The sequence below is a fragment of the Citrus sinensis genome, chromosome 1 (assembly GCF_022201045.2).
Source record: "Citrus sinensis cultivar Valencia sweet orange chromosome 1, DVS_A1.0, whole genome shotgun sequence".
NCBI lineage: Eukaryota > Viridiplantae > Streptophyta > Magnoliopsida > Sapindales > Rutaceae > Citrus > Citrus sinensis.
The window spans coordinates 9961775-9982413 of NC_068556.1; the positions used below are offsets into that span (position 1 = coordinate 9961775).

The 20639-nt window shown below is 35.2% G+C and overlaps 2 protein-coding genes and 1 long non-coding RNA gene across 7 annotated transcripts; 1 reads left to right on the forward strand and 2 right to left on the reverse strand.

Moving 5' to 3' along the window:
- The first annotated feature begins 2207 nt into the window (after positions 1-2207).
- Positions 2208-4633, forward strand: LOC127901921 (uncharacterized). Of its 2 annotated transcripts, none has more exons than XR_008054259.1 (4): positions 2208-2887; positions 2977-3012; positions 3101-3445; positions 4387-4633. It is a non-coding gene; the product is annotated as an uncharacterized LOC127901921 (long non-coding RNA). The 2 variants fall into 2 exon arrangements; XR_008054260.1 differs by having other exon boundaries at positions 2208-2796.
- A 2762-nt stretch (positions 4634-7395) lies between these two features.
- On the reverse strand, positions 7396-9829 carry LOC102611285 (uncharacterized). The gene is made up of 4 exons (XM_006475398.4): positions 9661-9829; positions 9430-9530; positions 7704-7782; positions 7396-7576 (listed from the first exon to the last, which is right to left on the reverse strand). Exons 1-4 carry the CDS (start codon positions 9661-9663, stop codon positions 7529-7531), a joined length of 231 nt encoding a protein of 76 aa, XP_006475461.1. The 5' UTR covers positions 9664-9829; the 3' UTR covers positions 7396-7528.
- A 1054-nt stretch (positions 9830-10883) lies between these two features.
- On the reverse strand, positions 10884-20432 carry LOC102610774 (receptor-like serine/threonine-protein kinase ALE2). 4 transcript variants are annotated; one of them, XM_025097337.2, is made up of 15 exons: positions 19785-20431; positions 19000-19081; positions 17432-18784; positions 17203-17337; positions 17022-17105; positions 16163-16285; positions 15847-16053; positions 15674-15745; positions 15477-15569; positions 15281-15352; positions 14798-15166; positions 14415-14705; positions 13654-14043; positions 13334-13577; positions 10884-11991 (listed from the first exon to the last, which is right to left on the reverse strand). In XM_025097337.2, the coding sequence occupies exons 3-15, from the start codon at positions 18582-18584 to the stop codon at positions 11301-11303; spliced, it is 3924 nt and encodes a 1307-aa protein (XP_024953105.2). In that variant the 5' UTR covers positions 18585-18784; positions 19000-19081; positions 19785-20431; the 3' UTR covers positions 10884-11300. The 4 variants fall into 4 exon arrangements, with proteins under 4 accessions (XP_024953105.2, XP_024953106.2, XP_006475459.2 ...); XM_025097338.2 differs by lacking the exon at positions 19000-19081 and adding an exon at positions 19515-19667; XM_006475396.4 differs by lacking the exon at positions 19000-19081 and having other exon boundaries at positions 19785-20432.
- Positions 20433-20639: the final 207 nt, after the last annotated feature.

Consider the following 20639-nt stretch of genomic DNA (forward strand, 5'->3'; position numbering starts at 1 on the left):
CTACTGATCCAGTTGATAAGAAATGGTCAATTGTTTGTTTCATGCCTTTTAGAAGTATTCCCAATTTTGAAAATTATGTGGATGTGCATAATATGAAGGAGCGCATTCCTTTCACCAAAGAAATACCAAGAATAACCAGAATTGATGCATATAATGATGACAATCAAGTAGATTATGTACTTGAGGGGTGGTGAAGCTATTGAGATTGAACAGTGAAAAGATTAACATTTGAGGATATTAGTAGAATTTAATTGCCTATGGTTAGAGTTAAAAGGTGTTATAAATTGAATTGTAATTATTATTTTACTTGTAATTAATCCGCATTTTACATTCTATTTTTTACATTTGTTAGTTGATACTCTGATTTTTTCTTGGCTTTTTTAATTACCAAGCCAATGTTAAAATTTTCCATTTGTTTTCAGGTATAATAAAATGGATTTCAATGATGACCCCATCAGTAATGAAGAGAAGCAAGGTTACTCCAATGACAATGATCAAGCGCCAAAAAAAGATAATGATTTTGAGGATTTACTTCCTTTTCCTCCTTGTTTTGAGAATAATGAGGATGCAAAACCTATAAATGAAAATGATCAATTTTCAAAAGATTTATCATTACAAAAAGATTTTACTCTTCATCTAATAATAAGAATTTGAGTGAAAATGGGAAAATTCTTATGAGATACAATAGATACGATGTTATTGTTGGACTAAAGGCCACATGCACTGTCCACTTTTCCTTAGAGTGTTGGCACGTGTTTATGTTCCAATCATCTACAAGGATTGGAGATTAGTGCTGGATAAATATAAAGAAGCATTGTGGCCATTTGTTCAAGCATAAAATCTTTTTTTTTTTTGGTTAACTTCTCGATATGATAACCTTGTTTATCTACTTTCTTTTATATAATAAACTTTGTGAAAATGTTATTATTCAAAGGCGATTTCTCATTCATAATGAAGTAAGAAGCAAGTTTTACAATCCATTCGAAAATCATTTAGGAATCTTAAGTACACTTGGACTAATGGGTACATTTTGCCAAATAAGAGTGATTGTAAAAAGTTAAGGGAACCTCCTTTGCGATACATAAGACAAAATTATTGGGACCTGTTCGTCAAAGATTATATTAATGATAAGTTTGCAGTGCATAAATTAGATCTTATTCAATATTCTCACAGGAAATTTTCATTGAATGTTATATAATACTAAGGAAATGCTGTATAATATTAAGGATTGAGTAAAACTTTGCATTAATATTAGTTTGTGATTTACAATAGAATATAAGGAAGGAGAAACAAAAAAAATATGTGTTAGTAACAAGTATAACGATTGTTTGAGCCAAAGAGGATATTTTGGACCATTGGAAGAAATTGTAAGTATTTTTTGAAATATTCTGATTGCTTGCATTTGATTATTACAGTTGGTTCTTAAATATATATGTTTGTTTGCATTCTTTTGCTTGTATTTTTTGCCTATATTTTCATTATGTATAGCTTGAGGGGGTTTATAATTTACTGCCAGACTTTAACATTTTAGAATGCTAAAACTAGTCTTAATGAAGATCAAATAGATAGGAGTGTAACTTGGATCAGAGGTAGGAGAAAGAAGAATGGGGGCTATCATTCTGATGTTTTCCTTATCGATGATAGCCTTGTAAGTGTTACTTTTTATATGGTATTGCAAAAATTATGTTTCTTGTATCAATATTTGATAAAAAGTGTGAATAATACTTAGATGAAGGTTGGATGGAACGCAAAATAAAATGTCTTCAAGTTCAGATGGAAGAAATGATTTGCTGGCAAAAACTTTGAGGAAGACACCAAAAAATGGTAGTATACAAGGGACTGGAAAGTTTGTAACCCCGTTTCTTTACTTTGACACTTCACGTAGTTGTGATCCAATGGAAAAGGATAGATTAAAGTTAGAGGATTGGTTGGTAAAGCACAATGCAAAAATTGAAGAGTTGAGGAAGGAAATTAGAAGGAAACCTAGGCACTCTGACATCAACAGTCCTAATACACCAATGAAGGGTGATTACATGCATGATGGAGATCTTGAGACAAATGTTGAAGCCACTGTAGTTTATGAACAAAAGATACTGCACAAACTTTTTTGTTCTACATTATGATAAAGATAAAAGATAATTACCCTAAATTTCTTATTTTTAAATCATGGAAATGACCTTATAGGTTTCAAAACATGAATTAAAGTCAACAACAACATCTCCAAAAAAGAATGGTGGGAATCTAGAGAAGAGAAATGATAGCCCCAACAAGAAAAAGCATAAAACAACAAGGAATATATTTGAAGACTTTGGAAAACTCCCTGAGACTTCAAAGAAAATAAAAAGCAGCCTCAATAAAAAAAGACCCAAAATAGCAAACAACAAGCTCGGAGATTTTGGCAAACTCCTTGAAACTCTAAAGAAGAGAAAGGGCAACCCCAACAAGAAAAGTCCCGAAACAGCAAACACCATCCTGTGAGATTTTGGCAAACTCATTGAAACTCCAAAGAAGAGAAAAGGAAGCCCCCAACAAGAAAAGTCCAGAGACAGCAAAGGCAAAAAAAAAAAAAAAGCAATGGACTAACCTGATATAGCACTAGTCCGAAAGACCAAACTTGAAGATTGTGGTGATGCTGACCAATGGTTCCAAGAAGAAAGACAGGGCAAGCAACTGCTCAACACCAAACAAAATGCCATAATGAATCCAAGATTCAAATTCTTTTTAGGCTTATGTAACATGAAGTTGCCTTCCAGTGGAATTACCTTCCTCACACACTTGATAATGAAGTATTTAAAGGTGAATGTCTAACTCATATCAGGAGGGATTATTGTTATACATTGGCTACCATGGAATGGTTAGGTCTTAGCCACATGCATATCTATATGGCGTAAGTAATTTCTTTTTTCGTTTCTTTAATTATAAAATCTATTAAAAGTTTATATAAATATTTAATTCTTGTTTTTTCTTGAATATTAGTTGCTTCTATGACAAGATTATGCATGTCTATATGGTGTAAGTAATTTCTTTTTCGTTTCTTTAATTATAAAATCTATTAAAAGTTTATATAAATATTTAATTCTTGTTTTTTCTTGAATATTAGTTGCTTATATGACAAGATTCCAGTGACTGGATAAGATGGGAAACCTTTTGGCTTCATGAATCCTAGTCATGTTAGCCCCAACAAAGTTGAAAATGCACTTAAAATGCGTATAACGAGGACACAAGCAATTTCTTATTGTTTGGCCAAAAGCTCACCCTTCTCCATTGATATTTATTCTTTACAATCCTGGGTAGTTTCATATCATTAATAAATAAGTTGTTAATTTTTCATTTCTTCTTACTTTTGTTATTCTTGTTGTGATCAATATGGCGGCAAAGATTGGATATTTCATGGATCCGTAAGGAAAAAAAATCTAGCGGAAGACAATAAGGAGTTGGTAATAAAGTAAGTATATCATCGTTAAATCATTACATAATGTTAAGTCCGTTATAAACATTTTAGTAGTTCTAACCGTAAGTTTTAAACTCCTAATGGGATTAACATGTTCACAGCAATGAGAAGTAAAAAAAAGTGCACCCTGAACTAAAATCAATATTGGTAATACAATTTTTTCCCTATCATTTTAATTAACTACTAGTTATAGCTTTTTAAGTACTTAGATTGAGTTTTATTACTATAGGTTCCAAAACAACTCAGTTCATATGAGTGTGGGTATTAATTATGTCATGTAATATATGAGTGATATTAATGTTGATCCTAGTTTATTGCTCAACAATGTAAGTGATATATTTTATGTCCATTTTTTGTTAATATTTTACATCCACCATATTTGTTGTTAAATCATTTAGCCATTAGTAGTTTAACAACAAACCAGTTTACACTCAGGTAGAAATGTCTGAATGTTCATATAAGGAGAGGAGTTGTTTATTACATACTTCGGTTAGTTTGGGTATGTTTTGAGTTTTCATGTCCATTTACTTGGCTATATTAGCTTGATTTCAAAGTCAATTTTGATATGTCAATATAATGTATAATTGTTTTGAGTTGAGCTAATAATTATGTTGGATTAGACTGGTTTGTTTTTGGTGCTTCGCTGATGGAATGGTGTCTTTATTGAAATTTTGAATGTAATGCCAGTATGAGACTACATTTAGTTTAATTAAACATTGCATCTAGTTTATTTATCAAAAATGTGAATCTAGTGGCATTTGGTTTGGTTTATTTGATGTTCTCTAACATTTCACTTGCATTTAATTTTGTTGCATATGTTCCTTGCATTTGATGGCAATATGAGACTGTGCTTGGTTTTGTGACATTTGATGGTAGTTTGGTCTGTTGTTAGTGTTGATTAAAGATTGTTCTTGCTGTGCTGATGTTAATTCCAGGTGCTTGATTCAGCTGATGTTATTGGTTTATTGAGATGGTTGATTCAAGCAGTGTTGGTGGTTTTAGGTGGTGTTGCTGGTTGATTCAAATGATTGATTCAAGATTGTTCATTTAAGAATTGTAATTGTTATGTTGGAAAACAAATTAAGAACCGATGAAATATTCATTTAACTATGATTGTTGTAGTTATTTTATATTCATAACTGAACTATAATCTATGAAACTTGTGGATGGATTTGAGAATTATTATATATGAATTATTATTATTATTATTATTATTATTATTATTATTATTATTATTATTATTATCATTTATCAAGATTTTTCTATTTATAAAATAATTTAAAGAATATATTTCAATTCCTGCCAAAAAATAATATAAACAAAATTGGCGCCAATTTCATTAATTCCCACCAAATAATTAAAATATATTTTATTTACTACCAAATCTTAAAGAAATTTCAATTATTCCTTTCAGATTTAATAAAAATAATTTTAAGGAATTAATATTTAATTAAATAATTAAATAATTTTGCTATTATAATTAAATATGTAATGTTTATATGACAGACAATAATCATGAATGGAAAATGTTTATGATAGATAATAGTCATGCATCAAAAAATTTCATCAAATTAACAATGACAAAATCGTGATGGAAAATAGGTCATGCCTAACATGACATATGAAAATAGTCATGGCATTTTCTTGACACTGAAATTAATGACAGTCGCTTAACCGCCATGTTATAGGGGTAATAACCGTTATAAAAGACTTTTTTTTCCAGTAGTGAAATTAAACCATAGAAGTATATAATATGAAGAAAATGCATCAAAATCACATAAAGTATAAAGTAAATTGAATTTTTACAATATCTTGTAGTTGGATGAATATCTAGAAACATAAAAAAAATCTAAACATTATTGTTGTAGACGTGTGAGTGCTTTTGAGTTTTTTTTTGTTTTGGTCCATTGGAGGTAAAAAAACATTTGAGAAAGAAAATGAAAGAGTGGTGGTCTTATACATCCTTTTTTTAGGGTATTTTAGTCAATACACGCCCTAATAGACATAAGTAGGTGATTTTGAAGTATGGTGTCTAAATAGATAAATACTTGTTTTTTGGGATATACTTAATTAAAACCCTGTAGGTTTTATCCTTGTTTTCTTTGAATTTATGAGCCCCATCTAAGTTTCAAACTTATAAAAATGGCCTACCTAGTTTTGGAACATTTCAAACTTGCCCCGGTCAAAATGCTCAATTCCTTCCGATTTGATTAGTTATTCTGATTATATAAACATGAATTACCCCCACCTGACAACTTACTCCTAAATGCAATAAAATTTATTAAAAAGGTAATAATTAAATGCATTAAACTAAAAGAAATGGCTTTGTTTTAACTTTTATATTGAAAAAAACTATGTAATTAATTGTATGCGAAATTGTCAATTTGTTCCTATTAAAATCAATATATATTACTTACTTCCTTATTGTTTTCATAAAAACTAATAACCCACTTACCCCCTTTTAAGAAAATTATTGACTATTATTAAAAAATAAACGGTAATATTAATCTCAATAGGAAAGAAACTGACCAATCTCTGTAATTCCATTAATAATAAAACTATCATACATTATTTTTTCAACCTCTATATCAAGAACTTGTTAGTTTTATATATTTGATTTAAGCCATTAGCATAACACAATTTACATTCAAGTTACATGATGATAGCCCCAAAAGAAAAGTGATACTTTATTTAGAATTATGCTGAGGCGAATTTGAAAACATTGACTATTAAGTGAAAGTGAATTGATATTTGCATAAACATCAAAACTGAAGGGATTAGGGAATGTATAAATTTCTTTAGCTGCTCTGCAATGGATCCATCAGATAATATGCACTTACGGCTTAATCAGAACAAGACGATTAACTGCTGACTTAAAAATTGGGCACTTTCAAAATTTCTTAATACAGAGAAATTCTTCTAAAAACCACCTAAGCAATTCATCGAGTGGGAGTCCACATGCCACATGTTAGAAATAAGCACTCAGCCTTATTAAAGGAAAGGAAAATGATATTTGCCCCAAGTCAAATCCCGAGTCAAACCCCGAAACTGGCCTAAACGACGTCGTTTCGTTCATTTTTTTTTCATGTTTTGATTCTTTGTAAAATGGCACCGTTTGGCTTAGAAAAAAAGGCAAAAGCAACGAGAACCCAACGCTTTGTCTTCCTCTTCGTTTTACCCCTCTGCAAAAAACCCTTCTGTCTCTCATTCACAAACCTCTTTCTTCGTTTTACCCGAGCTTCTCTTCCTGTCTTGGCGCAACAATCTTGAAATCCCATTCCTCTTTCTTGGCGATCTCCACCCTTATGTCTTCACCAACCTCGTTAGATCATTTGTTGATGAAGAAAGCAAAGAAGAAGAAGATGATGATGATGATAGAATTTTTTGAGAATAGGGTGTGACAAGTGATCATGGCGTGGAGGAATGTGTCCAAGAATTTGATGTCACAGATTGAGCAAATTGAATGTGGGTTGAGGCTGATGGTGCCGGCGTTGATTGGTAGAATCAAGAAGGTGCAAAGTGGTTTTGTGGGGAGGATAGCAGAGGATTGGGTGGCTTTCGAGGGATAGAGTGATGAGGGACTCAAAGGGGTTATTGGGGAGGAAATGAAAGAGGAGATGGATGATATTGTGAGTGTGTTTGTGGGTGCTAATAGGTTGAGAAAGAGTGTGATTGCTGAAATTGTTGGTACAATGTTCATTCAAGCAGCTTTGTTTCTTGAAGCTTTGCCCAATTTCTTGTTGGCTTAAGGGACCGGGAAGTACTTAAAAAAAAAATAAAAAATTGATGCATTGCTGATACAGAGATGAAAAGCATAGCAAACGGCGTCATTTGATGATGATAAAAAACCAAAAAAAAAATTCACAAAACGGCATCGTTTGCATTAGTTTCAGGGTTTGACCCAGGGTCTAACCCGGGGTAAATAGCAGAACTCGGAAGGAAAATATCCAAATCAAAGCCACCAAAAAATGTATTCAACTAACAATGTCAAACATATCATCCTTTATATATAATCTGATGCTGATTAATAATCTGATGCTGATTAAGCAAAATTTTAACTCATTCGAACATTACAAATTAAACATAAACCCCAGAAGCAAGAAGCAAGAATAAGGACCCAAAACCCTGCAAGAGAAAGATCGTAAATAATAGTTAGCAACTGAACAAAATTCACAATAATTGATTAGCAACAAGCAACTGAACAAAATTCACAATAATTGATTAGCAACAAGCAACGGAACTGAGCCAATACCAAGAAGACAGATGCTACTGCTCCTGTTATAAGCTCCTTTCCAAGACTGCGATTTTGCCTAGAAGATGTTGCTTCGTAGCTGCAAAAGATACATAGCACAATCAGCAACCAAAAGCAGGTATAGAAGATAAACCACAACAAACCTCAGATGCTTTGAATCTTAAAACTAACGGATGAGGCTTATCAAGTCTCTAGATTTCCATCATAAGGCAAATACACAATCACTAGGAAAGAAAGCAATATGTGTGCATAACCAGGACTTTTCAGGAGAAAAAGAATGAAACTTGAAAATGAAAAGATCAGAATTTCAGCTGGATTATTTATTATAGTTAAATCCAAGGTAAAATCAATCCACAAGTTTTGATTACATTGAAAACTTTACATCCTCAGACTTCTCAGCCCTATGGCTATGATCACCTTGAAAGTGGCGAGAAAAACAAGGGCAGATATCAAAAGCCCAGAAGCCAAATGATCTAACAACTTTAAACTGAGTAGATAACCAGATCATATTTGGCATACTTGCATAGGGAGAAAAAGTAATAAAACAAATGATCTAATATCTCAAATAGTTAAATGAACTTAGGGCAAAGACTACATACTCTTAAAAAGAGGAATACAATAACAACGGCTCACAAGAGAAATATAAGTTGAAGCACCACACAGTAAAACTTCACAAGGAAACAGAGAGTTTTAGAGTTGACAAAGCATGTGTAGCAGTATTAAATGCTATAAATCTTCTATAAGAGTAATTACGTGAACAACAAAAGTTATAAACGTACATATATAAATTGGCACTAGAAGCTTAACTAGTCATAAGAGGACAATTTGAACAAGTAAATGGCATCTCAGAAGAAGTAATCTATCCCCATGAATACATCCTAATCACTAAGAAAATTATATGAACCAGGGAAAATGTGATAACTGATGACACTGAAGTGTGTCAACAAGTAATTCAATGATAATAGATTCAACATCGATTAAGAACAACATGAGGAAGCGACTTAGGCTAGTATAGCTATATCAGAAAGGAATTATTATATACTAATGATTCTGACTGAAGTTCCTACAAAATAGGCTAATATAGCTATATCAGAAAGGAATTATTATATATTAATGATTCTGACTGAAGTTCCTACAAAATAACGTGAATGCAGGCCAACAAATGTGCAGTCCCTGATCCCCAATTCCCATACTATATATATATAAATAAAAAATAAAAAGAAGAATTAAACCAGGTGACCACTTACACAAGATCATCAAACAACATCATCACAATCCCATTACACTCACTGCTTAAACTCAGTTCAGTTGTCCCAGGTAATGGACCGTTTTTTATTTGCAAAATTAAGAACTTACATCCCTGATCTGATGGCAAACCTTATGTTATGAGTCTTACGACTATGCCTACAAAATTTTTCCAATGTCCTACTTCATTACAGAGTGTGAATTTGATAAGCACCCAAACAGAAATCTCGATTCAAAATAACATAAATTCATGATAATTAATTCCTAATTTTTCTTCTAACACAAAGATTAGCTTCAAATTCAATCACTAAATTACCAGTCAAACTAGATCTACACAGCATCTAACTCATGATGATCCCTTTTCATTATTTCTTTTTTTTTTCAAATATTCAATTGAGAATTTTGGGAATTCAGAAAGCAACCAACAAAAAACAAAATAATAATTCAAGAAAAATGGAGGGAGATCTGACAGAGACGTTACATAAAGAAAGAAGCAGTGACGAAGAGACCAATGGCGAGCATGAAAACGGATAGGGTCGGGTACCACGCATCCGGCACTGGACTTGTAATCGGCTTTGGAGCCTTCAAATTTAAAAAAAAAAAATCGAATTAAACAGAAATGACATCATCAGAACATTTTATTTTTTCAAGTAAAATTAATTATTTTTTTTTAATTTAGAAATAGTTTCAACTGTCAATTGAGAGGGCTTACCATCTGAGACGTTTGGTTAGCGAAATGGATCCCCCGCTTCGGCTTCTTTCCTTTACTCTCTGCTTTCGACTTGACTCTTGACCTGAGTTAATGAAGAGGCAGAACCGAGAGGTTTTGTAATTCTAAGGAGTTTTATGCCATTGGACGTTTGTATTTGGTGCTCCGACAACACAGTTAAGCTCGTGCTCTCTCATCTGGTAGCCGTTGATGTTGTGTGTTAAATTTTATTTAGAGAAGTTGCCAATTTTCCACTTAAATTAATATATACCACTATTTTCATTATAGTCAATAATCTCTCTACCTGCATAAATACACTTTTATTCATGTTTATTAGAAATTAAATCATATGAAGTGGAAATTAAAATAAATTAAGTATTAAAAATAAGAAATATATGTTTTAATGTGAAAAAAATTAATAATGAGATTTTTTTCTTGTGATTTTTTTTATTTCTTGTCTTTATTATAAGAAAATAACAAAAAATACTAGAAAAGTTATTATTAATTTTTTTATTCACATCAAAATATATACTTTTTTATTTTAATTTCTATTCATATGATTTATTTTAATTTATAATAAATATGAATAAAAGTATATTTAAAAATTATACTATAAAATTATGTTGTTATGGGGGCTCTTGGCTATTATAAAAAACAATAGTAGAATAGGTGGTGTATATTAATTTCAGTAGGAGAAATTCACAATTATTTATTTATTTACATACATTTAAGTGTTTGTATATGTAGCATTCTTTTTTTTTTCATTTGATAAGCCTTTTTTTTCTTTTTTTTAAAAAAAAAAACAATGACCTAGTTAATTATATGCATTGCATTCAAAAACGAAAAAAGAAAAATAAATGATACAATAAGAAATAATTAAAATAACCATAAATATCATTTTATGCGAGTTGCTTATTATTGTATTTGTGTTGTGTCAACTTAGAGTTGTGTTAAATTTGAGCTACCACAAATCTAATCTGTTTTCTTATGGTGTCTAGATTTCGTGCAATAACCTGACTTTTTTTTTTTTTTTTCTTATCGCAATATGACGGTGTCATCCATTTAACAAAATTTTATAATGTTTTTATAAAAAAATCAAAATTTTATCATTATTTATTTCATTTTTTTTTTCTAAAAATTTGTAATATTACCGGCTTAAACTCTAATCAATTTAAAAAAAAAAAATAGAAACAGATAATTTTCTAATCATAAGATACCAGGTTCAGTTTCTCTACCGAAGAAAATGGCCATAATTAACTGAAAATTCACTGCTCTAAAATGTAATGTACAGACTAATATTATGACACACTACACTCTGTACATCTCAGTAACAAAAGAATTTCCTTCTCTCTCTCTCTCTCAATACATGGCGGATTGGCCGTGACTCAAATCATCACTGTTATTGTTTCCACAACTCAGCCAACTTAGCTGTCTTTTGAGACCAGCCCTTGTCATCAATTTCACATTTATTAACGTTAATCCAGTTTCCACCTTGGACTCATGCATGAACAAGTCTGCAGTTCCATCCAACTTGCTCGCTGTCCAGTTCCGTGCCGCAGGACCTAATTACTCCTGCCGGTTAATTTGATAATAAATGTTCCGAGGAAGGAAAATCAATCTACACAAAAGTGTATTTTAAGCATTCAATATGAGCCTGGCCATAAGCTGAACACAGCACCATGCTCACTATCACTTCCCCCCACCAGTCTTCTTATTCGTTGCCAGAACTGTCTGCCCCTACCTGTTCTCAAAGGACCTGAGCTTGAGTATCTCCTAAACAACTCAGATTCCTCCTTTCCAGATCTTGCTGATGAGCTGAATAAATACGATAGTGACAGTCTCCTCCCTGTATCAAGTCCCAGATCATAGTTCGGAACTGAATAATGTCTTTGCAAAGGATCCGGCAATTGTCCCGAGCCAGTACTGACCTTTGAGTCTAAATCAATGGACATATCATCTTGGCTAGAACTTGCCGAACCCACTTCTTTTGCTTCATCACACTCATTACACACTAATTTTAAGGCCTGCACAACTTCACCCATGAAAGGACGGTGTTGTACCTCGGGTTGTACACACATTGAAGCAATAGCTGCTACTTTAGCTACACTATCAAAAGGGACATCATTCCCTAGAGATGGATCTATAATTCTTTCCAACCCTTCTCTGCTTGTGAGGAGTGGACGAGCCCAAGCAACCAGATTCTCTTGACCGGGAGGCTGAGTCATATCCACAGGTTTTCTACCAGACAGGAGCTCAAGAATGACTACACCATAGCTGTAAACATCACTTTTTACAAGAAGATGCCCAGTCATTGCATACTCAGGAGCGACATACCTGGATTAAATTATTTGTTAAGAATTCACATTTTAAAATAATCAAAGCATTAACAGAACCCCCAGGAAAAAACACAAAAAATAGCAGTTGGAACCAACTTCAGCATCAGCTTTTATTTTAACTATATTATGGTTTCAATTTTTTTTCACTGTTTAGTGTGGTTGGAGATTTTATTATTGCTTTCGGGTTTTAGTTTGTAAGTTGGGGACAAAGCTCAAGAAGAGAAGCTGATTTACGAAACAAGAAAAAAATTAAATAGCTCTGAATTCATCCTCTCCTAAAGCCACTCTTCTACAAAATTGAACCATGGAAGTTCAATAACTTTGCACGAAAGTGCACACAAGCTATTCTAAAAGGCATGTTACACTAATTCATCTGATGATCAGCCACATTAAAATTACTCTCTCAATTAAGCAGAATATTTTATTTTTTTTCCTCTCCTTATAAAACCAAAAATTTTAATACATGACTTGGCTATTTCAACAATCCACTGTGTTCAATAATCTAGGAAATAACCTTGAATTGATTAAACCTCTTCTCCGCAATGGTATTACCTACAAGCATGCAACTTAACGACTAAACTCAGTAACAAAAAGATAAAGATTGACTAAGTTGTTTTTTCTTTCTTAAATAATAATTTTAGGCTGCACGTTAAATTACTTATTTATCAAGTCTAGGAGAGCATATGAATGCTTTTAGGGGTAAAACTATGTTTTCAATCAAGTGTAAGCACCCAGGGGGAGAAAAGTATCTGCATTGGTCAAGACAGTCAACAGGAAAAGTTTACGGGATTGGCTAATGGCTGCAGGCCGCAATGACTATTTTCAAAACCACGGGACACGATTTGAAGTAACTCAAAACCGTCGTTGACACATACTATGGTGGCAGTTGAAGACAGCCACTTTTATTCATCAGGTGATGCTATAAGATGGCTGCCAAAATAGCAAAAGTCTGTGTGGGGTCGTAAATTTCACCAATGTTAATTCACCATTTTGATAAAGTGGTGATGTGACAATGAGCAAGAACTTCCTCATTTTTTTTCCTGTTTCTTTCAAAAGCCATTTACTGCAAAAAAAAAGTTCTAGGTATTTTAAGATGAGTCCCCTGAATCCTTGACATAGCAATTTCCACAATGCTGATTTAGCTTATGGGCAGTCACTAAAGGTGCCAGCAAGAGCTTGAGTCTACTCTAAAGAATTATAATTCCTTCTGACAAGCAATGAATGCATGACAAACCTTTCAAGATTGATTCATTTTCATACCGTCACCCATGCAATTTTCCATATTGCAATGGCCAGGGTGATAAGATGAGTTGAATATTAAGAAGGAGAAGGTCTCATACCCAAATGTACCCATGACACGTGTCGATATGTGTCTGCTTTCCTCATCCATGGCAGATCGAGCCAAACCAAAGTCCGATACTTTTGGAGTGAAATCATGTTCCAACAAGATGTTGCTGGACTTGAAGTCCCTGTGTATGACACGAGGGCTTGAATCCTCATGAAGATAAGCTAAAGCACGAGCAGCACCAAGAGCTATCTTTAGCCGGGCATCCCAGCCAAGAGGAGCGGATTCCTTGTCTACTCCTGATAACAAAGAAAACTAACATCAACAAGAGCATTTAACAGGGAATCAACCATTCATTTATCCTGAAACAACTACCATGTAAATGAGATTCAACGCTGCCATTTGGAATGAGTTCATAAACCAAGCAGCGGGCCTGCTCTTCAATACATATGCCAATCAACTTCACCAAATTTCTATGATGCAGGCGGCTTAGCATTTCAACTTCAGCCAAGAACTCCCGGCCTCCTTGCTGATCGACTCTCTTTAAAACTTTCACAGCCACTTTAGTTCCATCATCAAGAACACCACTATAAACAAGCCCAAAACCACCTTCCCCAAGTATTCTTGAAGCATCAAAATTACCAGTGGCTTTCTCTATTTCACTAGCACTAAAGGTCTTAGCAGACCCTGTATAAGTTGCAATGCTAGATCCAAATGACAAGGAAGCCGAATCAAGACCACTGCCAACCATTAACCCAGCAGCACCTGAAAATTTAAGTGCTTTTATATCAACAGAAGGAAGTCAAAAATAGAAGCACTGCTCGTGGATGGACAAGATCAGAACAATTATACAGTTAAGACTATGATAATAGAACAAGATCAGAACAATTATACATTAATGCATATGAAATATATTGATCATGTTAGCACAAAAGACTGATAACTAGTTTATTATCTTCCATATATGCCAACCATGCTTTATTAGATGAGAACATCTAGCCAGATTCATTATATGGAGCAGTTTATGGTGAAAGATTAATGTTAAATATTTAGAATCATCTTGAGAAATCAACTTATGGAAGACCCAGTCAATACCAACTGAAAAAATTGCACCCGGCTGTAAAAATAATAGCTACCTGATGGTTTTACATGAGATGTTTGCAAAGATTGTGGCACTTCTTCTGCTTGACAAGCATGACTTTTATATTTGAACAACAAAACCCAAGCAGCTGCTGAACATAAGACAACAGCTACAAAGGCTGACAGAACAACAATAGCAATCATGCCACCACTAAGCCCATATTTCTGCCGCCTCTTTGGCACATCGACCCCTTCAGGCTTTGTTGCCCTTCCATTATTTCCAGAATATGGCCCATCATCAATTATACCAATACTTGAAGATGCTGAAGGCGGAGAAGGAGGTAAACCTATAGATGCGGTATTTCTATGTAAATACACTGGTTTGATACATAAAAATAATTTTGAAAGGAGATAACCAAGAAAGTGAATATTATTATACCAGGATAGCGCACATATAATACTTCATAATCACCGAAGTATGAAGATTTTATAACAACTTGTTTATGCCAAAATCTTTGATAAGTTAAAAATGCTGTGGTATTATCAAACTTTTCTCCAAGGGGTACCAAGTCTGTAAGGACAACTGTCTTATCGGGTTGCTCTGCAGCATTGGCTCCAATAATTCTTACTTGACTCTGTTTCATAAAAACCCCAGCAGCAATTTCCCCTGCTAGCTCTGAGACCAAAGGAAAGAAAGTATACAGTGCAACACTAAGGCGTAGTCCAACTTGCATGGGCCAGACACAGCCACATGGTGAGCCAGGTGGAGTATTTGTATATGGCTCTGTGCAAATAGTTGTCGAACAATCTACAAAAATAATCAACCATTGTATTATACCTTACTAAGTCAAAGAATATTATAGGACAATGAAAAAGAACACTCTAGGAACCCAAGAGATAAAGAGAACCTAGTGTCGCATACCTGCATTAGGAGGGGGAGGTGGAAATGCTCGTATGGGTTCACTCGGAGAACTTTTAGGCGGTAAAAGAGGCACTTCGAAATGCAAACATATCCCAAGGTAAGCCGTTAAGTAGGCAACAAATGAAATAAGAAAATTTTGATGTAAAATGTAACTGTACAATAAAATTAAAAAGGAAAGTGATGCGAGCTTTCTCACATTCAGTCTGGCCAGATGCACTCGTTGGAGATGGTGAAGGAGAAGTTGGCACACGACTCACTGGTGTTGGAAGGGGAGAATGGGATGGGGAAACTGAAAGCCACAGAGAGTGATAACGTTAAGAGTTAAAATGCCATTCATTTCACTGCTAAAGCTCCGGTCTGAATGAGTATTAGTGGCATTAACCATTCTGGTACCTGAATTAAGGGGTGGAGGGCCATAGTGTCTTTTCCTGCTGGTAGGAATAAATGATGGAGGAACGACTGGACCTATATAAAAAATAAAAAGGAAAATAGGATATTCATTAAAGAACATAATAACTCATAATCATATATCAGCTTGGAACATGCCTCAGGTATAAACTTTAGACCTTGATGTATGGAGGTGGTAGGAGAAATAAAATATGATGGAGCAGGAGAGCTGGCAATTTTGTTCCTTACATCACGATGCTTAGGAAATGAGGCCAAAGGTGAGGACACAGGAGTATCATTCCCATTATTTTGAGGAGGTTTAGGAGAAGAAAACGGTGGAAGAGGAGAATGATTAGAGTGCCTCATGTACTTGTGTGTAGAAGGTGCTGTAGCAGAAAAAGAACCTTTAAAGTATATCAAGAGAATCTCTGCTGTCTTCATTATAATACTTTATGTCGGTTATTTGGCTGAATTCGTCAGAGTTATGAAGTATACCTTTTGATGGGGAATGGTTCACAGGTGGTGGTATTGGTATGTCATATGAAGGTTCGGCTACAGGTTTTCCAACCCTTTTCCCATCAACACTTAAGGGCGGGGTTGATGGAGGTACATCAGGATCTGCAATTTCATACATAGACCAACCAAAAGAAAATTCATCAGTGTATAGAGCTTCTATGAATATGGAAATGACACCACTGATATTTAACTACTGATTACAAAGTATTTACAAGAACATATTGGATACACACAAGATACTCGTAAATGCATATTTTCCAAAAGATGAGGAAAGAATAAAAAAAGGGGGGAGAGAGAGAGCGGGAGAGAGAGAGCGAGAGAGAGAGAACAAAGCAGTACAAATCATGTTCTTTTTCATTCGACAGTTGTGCCACCAAACAAGCAGTTGTAATTAATAACAGTGTGTAGCGCCACCTATGTTGCTCAACTACCATGTTAATCATAACATTTACAGTGATCTGTGACATGTTATCGAATCTTCAAAGTGAAGATACAGAGAGGACACTTTTCAAACCAAGCTGTGATTCCTCAAGGCAAAGCAGTTTAGAAAGACAGATGGGAAGGAAAATGGTTGTGTAGAGTTAAGCACTTCATTAAACCATCAAAACCTCCTTCATTTGAAACTTAAGTGTCTATCCTCAACCAAGACATGAAGATGTCGAATCCTCTCAGAGATTCTCCTCTCACAACTGGGTGGACGGCTGGTGGGGTTTGTGGCAGTTTCCTAATTGGTGATGAAGATGGTACTTCATTGAAAGAAGAAGATAAAACCAGTTCCACTTTAAACGGTCTCCTTGGTAGAAGCTTCAAAGAAAAGTATAAATATATTAAGGCATACCGGGTGATGCAGTAGGTGTTCCTCCCGGAATGATTGGGCGGGCCACTGGGGACTTCTGTCTTGAGTTCCCCGGTGGAAATGGACCTATGTGATGTTTCAGAAACAGATGAAAATGGAAGCCAGGTCAAAAGGATATCTACTAGAAATTTCATGATAATGTAACCATATAATATCATTAAACCTGGAGCAATTGGCTCGGCGATGGGAGCCTCTCTATTTGATGCATTTCTTTTCTGAGCAACTGGTGGCAAAGGTCCTGGCATGCTTGGGTGAATGGCAGGTGAATGTCGGTGAAAATTCCCCCGAGGAGTTGCAGCTGAAGTAGACAATAAATAAGAAAAATCTGATCTTAGAAAAAGTAAAGTTCAAACTTGCGAAAGGGCACAACAAAACACTAACCAGTCCTATACCTGGAGCATCGGGAAGTGAGATCGGACTCTGGCTGACAGGTGCCTTCCCTGGAAGAGCACTTGGTAGCACGGGAACAAACAAAGGTGGAGGAGCTATATTAGATGGATGTGATGCAGGCGTAAGAGCTGTATTAGACGGATGTGATGCGTGTGGAGGAGCTGTGTTCGACGGATGTGATGCGGGCGGAATAGCTGTATTTGACGGATGTGATGCAGGCGGAATAGCTGGATTCGACGGATGTGATGCGGGCGGAAGAGCTGTATTAGACGGATGTGATGCGGGCGGAGGAGCTGTTTTAGATGGATGTGATGCAGGCGGAGGAGCTGTATTCGACGGATGTGATGCGGGCGGAAGAGCTGTATTCGACGGATGTGATGCGGGCGGAGGAGCTGTATTAGACGGATGTGATGCGGGCGGAGGAGCTGTATTAGACGGATGTGATGCGGGCGGAGGAGCTGTATTAGACGGATGTGATGCAGGCGGAGGAGCTGTTTTAGACGGATGTGATGCGGGCGGAGGAGCTGTATTAGACGGATGTGATGCAGGCGGAGGAGCTGTTTTAGACGGATGTGATGCGGGCGGAGGAGCTGTATTAGACGGATGTGATGCAGGCGGAGGAGCTGTTTTAGACGGATGTGATGCAGGCAGAGGAGATGTTTTATAGGGATGTGATGCGGGCGGAGGAGCTGTATTAGAAAGATGTGATGCTGGTGGAGGAGCTGTTTTAGATGGAAGTGATGCAGGTGGAAGAGCTGTATTAGACGGATGTGATGCGGGAGAAGGAGCTGTTTTAGACGGAAGAGCTGTATTCGACGGATGTGATGCAGGCGGGGGAGCTGTTCTAGATGGATGTGATGCAGGCGGACGAGCTGTATTAGATGGATGTGATGCAGGCGGACGAGCTGCATTAGATGGAGGTGATGCAGGCGGAAAAGCTTTGCTGGACAGAGGTGATGCCAGTGGAGTAGTTGGGATCAAAGATGGTGCAGGGAGCACATTGACCAGTGGAGGAGCTGTAATAGGTGGAGGTGACGCCACTGGGGTGGTCGGGATCAAAGATGGTGGAGGGGCCATATTGACGGGTGGAGGAGCTGTAATAGATGGAGGTGACGCCACTGGGTTAGTTGGGATCAAAGATGGTGGCGGAGCCATATCAAATGGCACTGATACAGCTGGTGTACTCGGTGAAAAGGATGGTATATTTACGGGTGGAGGAGCAGAATGTGTTGGCAATTCTATGGGCGATGGTGCGTGTCCTCCTAGAAGATGGGGCTTTAGGGTGAATGTTACTGGTAGTCTTGGAAGTAGAAAGTGTCCTCCTATAATTGCTGGAGATGGTGGGATTCCATACCCTGAACAAAGTAAATGTTTTAGCATAAAAACCATAAAAGCTGTTAATAATTGAGACTTATTAATTTTTACTATCTAAACAATCCACTAAAATATTTACTTAGGGGTTCTCCGCATGCATCATAAAACCAAGACACATGAGCTTAATCATTTGATGAAAGCATTCATTATATGTTTCACCAGAAAGAAATAATTTTTGGTTAATGATTGTACTCACTATTCGCATAAGAGAATTTGGAACCATCAGAAATCTTTGTCCGGTTCTTAGTTTTTACAAAGGAAAAAACTTAGAAACTAGCCTGCGCACATGATTTGATGAAGATCAGATACAAAACCACTTATCAAAGGCGCCTAAACCCAAAACCTTCTTAATCACCTAATGAGAATGCATGAGGCACCCATAAACATACTATAAGCAGTATGTACATAATAAAAAGCTTTTTTTTTTCCAGAAAAAGCCTTAGCAGAAATCATTCCCAAATGCAGCCTTAGCCGAGCTATGGCTATGGGCAAGATAGATCATGCTAAATAAAATTCTATTTGAACACTAAGTGATACAAATAAAATAGATCAGTAAAACATTGGCTGTAGGTACACTCAGAAAAAGTTGTATACCAATTTACAACCACAATCCTCCGGTCTTAAAACTGAATCCAGGCAAATTCTGCAATCTGATTTTATCAGACAATGACATTTGCAGATAATGGAAATGCCAGAGTTCAAATCACTCACATTAATTCTTAATTGTCCACCTCTACTCATTGGATCAGTGAAACTAAGAATTTGATCACAATACTGACACTGAACAAACATGTTCAGCTTCTCCACATTTCTGCTCTTATAAATAACACAGGCGAATTCACATCAACCCAGATCATGCAATCACTGATGTAACACAAAAATGATGAATCTTTCAAAAAAAAAAAAAATCAAATCGTTTTACTAACTGGGTATAATCAAATAATCATTTAACAAATGAAGTACGAAAAAAGATAAACTTACCTGCAGATCCTTGAACAGTGAAAGCAAAACCAATGACACATAGCTTAACCAGCTGAAGAATCACTGGCATAACCAACCCCATCACTATCCCATAAAACCAAATCTCAAAACCAACCCCTCAATGACGATAAACAAGTAATAACAATTTTAAAAAGAATAAAGAAAATGGAATTGAAAATGGAATGCTAAATTAAGACACTGGTTGATAGCTTGAAGGGAAGAAACAATAACAGAGATGTCACATTAACAAATACCCACAAAAAGTAAAAGAAAAGCAATGACAAGGCAGTTTAAGGCCAAACCCAGAAGGAAAAATTAAAAATAAAACAAAATAATATTTAAGTTTGGTGAGAAGAACCAGAGCTATTTTTAATGATTATTGTTTAATGCTCTCCCCAGAACTTAAACTCTCAACTTTGCACCCCGAAAAAAGAGAGAGAGAGAGAGAGAGAGAGAGAGAGAGTATTATTATTTTCATGGATGCTGTAAAAACTCAAAACTGAAAATACGAGTGTTATTGATATTGAAAACACAACCAGAACTGACACGAAGACAATAACATAGCTTAAGACTTAAGTGTTACTGTAAAACACAAGGCAAGTGCATTAACCACGTAAGTAACAGACTCTCAGAGTCAGAGAGATATTCTTTTGGTTAATTTAGATTTATTGGGAAATTATTGGACCCAACTAATAGTACGTGGGGGGTTAAAAAAATTTATTGAGTTTTTAATTATAATTATTTTAATTTTACTATTTAGTTGGGTTGCTTGTGCATGACGGTTTTTTTTTTAATATTTCTTGCAGATTTTCAGTTGATTCTGTATTTCTGTTGGCCAATTTGAGATTAGTGACC

Excerpts from the sequence above, each read along its gene's own strand:
- LOC102611285 (XM_006475398.4), bottom strand. Across the intron at positions 7,783-9,429 it reads GTCACTGCTTCTTTCTTTAT|CTACGAAGCAACATCTTCTA; the intron begins GTAACGTCTCTG and ends TATCTTTTGCAG. Across the intron at positions 7,577-7,703 it reads CAGTAGCATCTGTCTTCTTG|GGTTTTGGGTCCTTATTCTT; the intron begins GTATTGGCTCAG and ends TTTCTCTTGCAG.
- LOC102610774 (XM_006475396.4), bottom strand. The coding sequence starts at position 19,866 with ATGGGGTTGGTTATGCCAGTGATTCTTCAGCTGGTTAAGCTATGTGTC. Across the intron at positions 16,054-16,162 it reads GAACCATTCCCCATCAAAAG|CACCTTCTACACACAAGTAC; the intron begins GTATACTTCATA and ends TTTCTGCTACAG. Across the intron at positions 13,578-13,653 it reads CGTTGAATCTCATTTACATG|GAGTAGACAAGGAATCCGCT; the intron begins GTAGTTGTTTCA and ends CTTTGTTATCAG.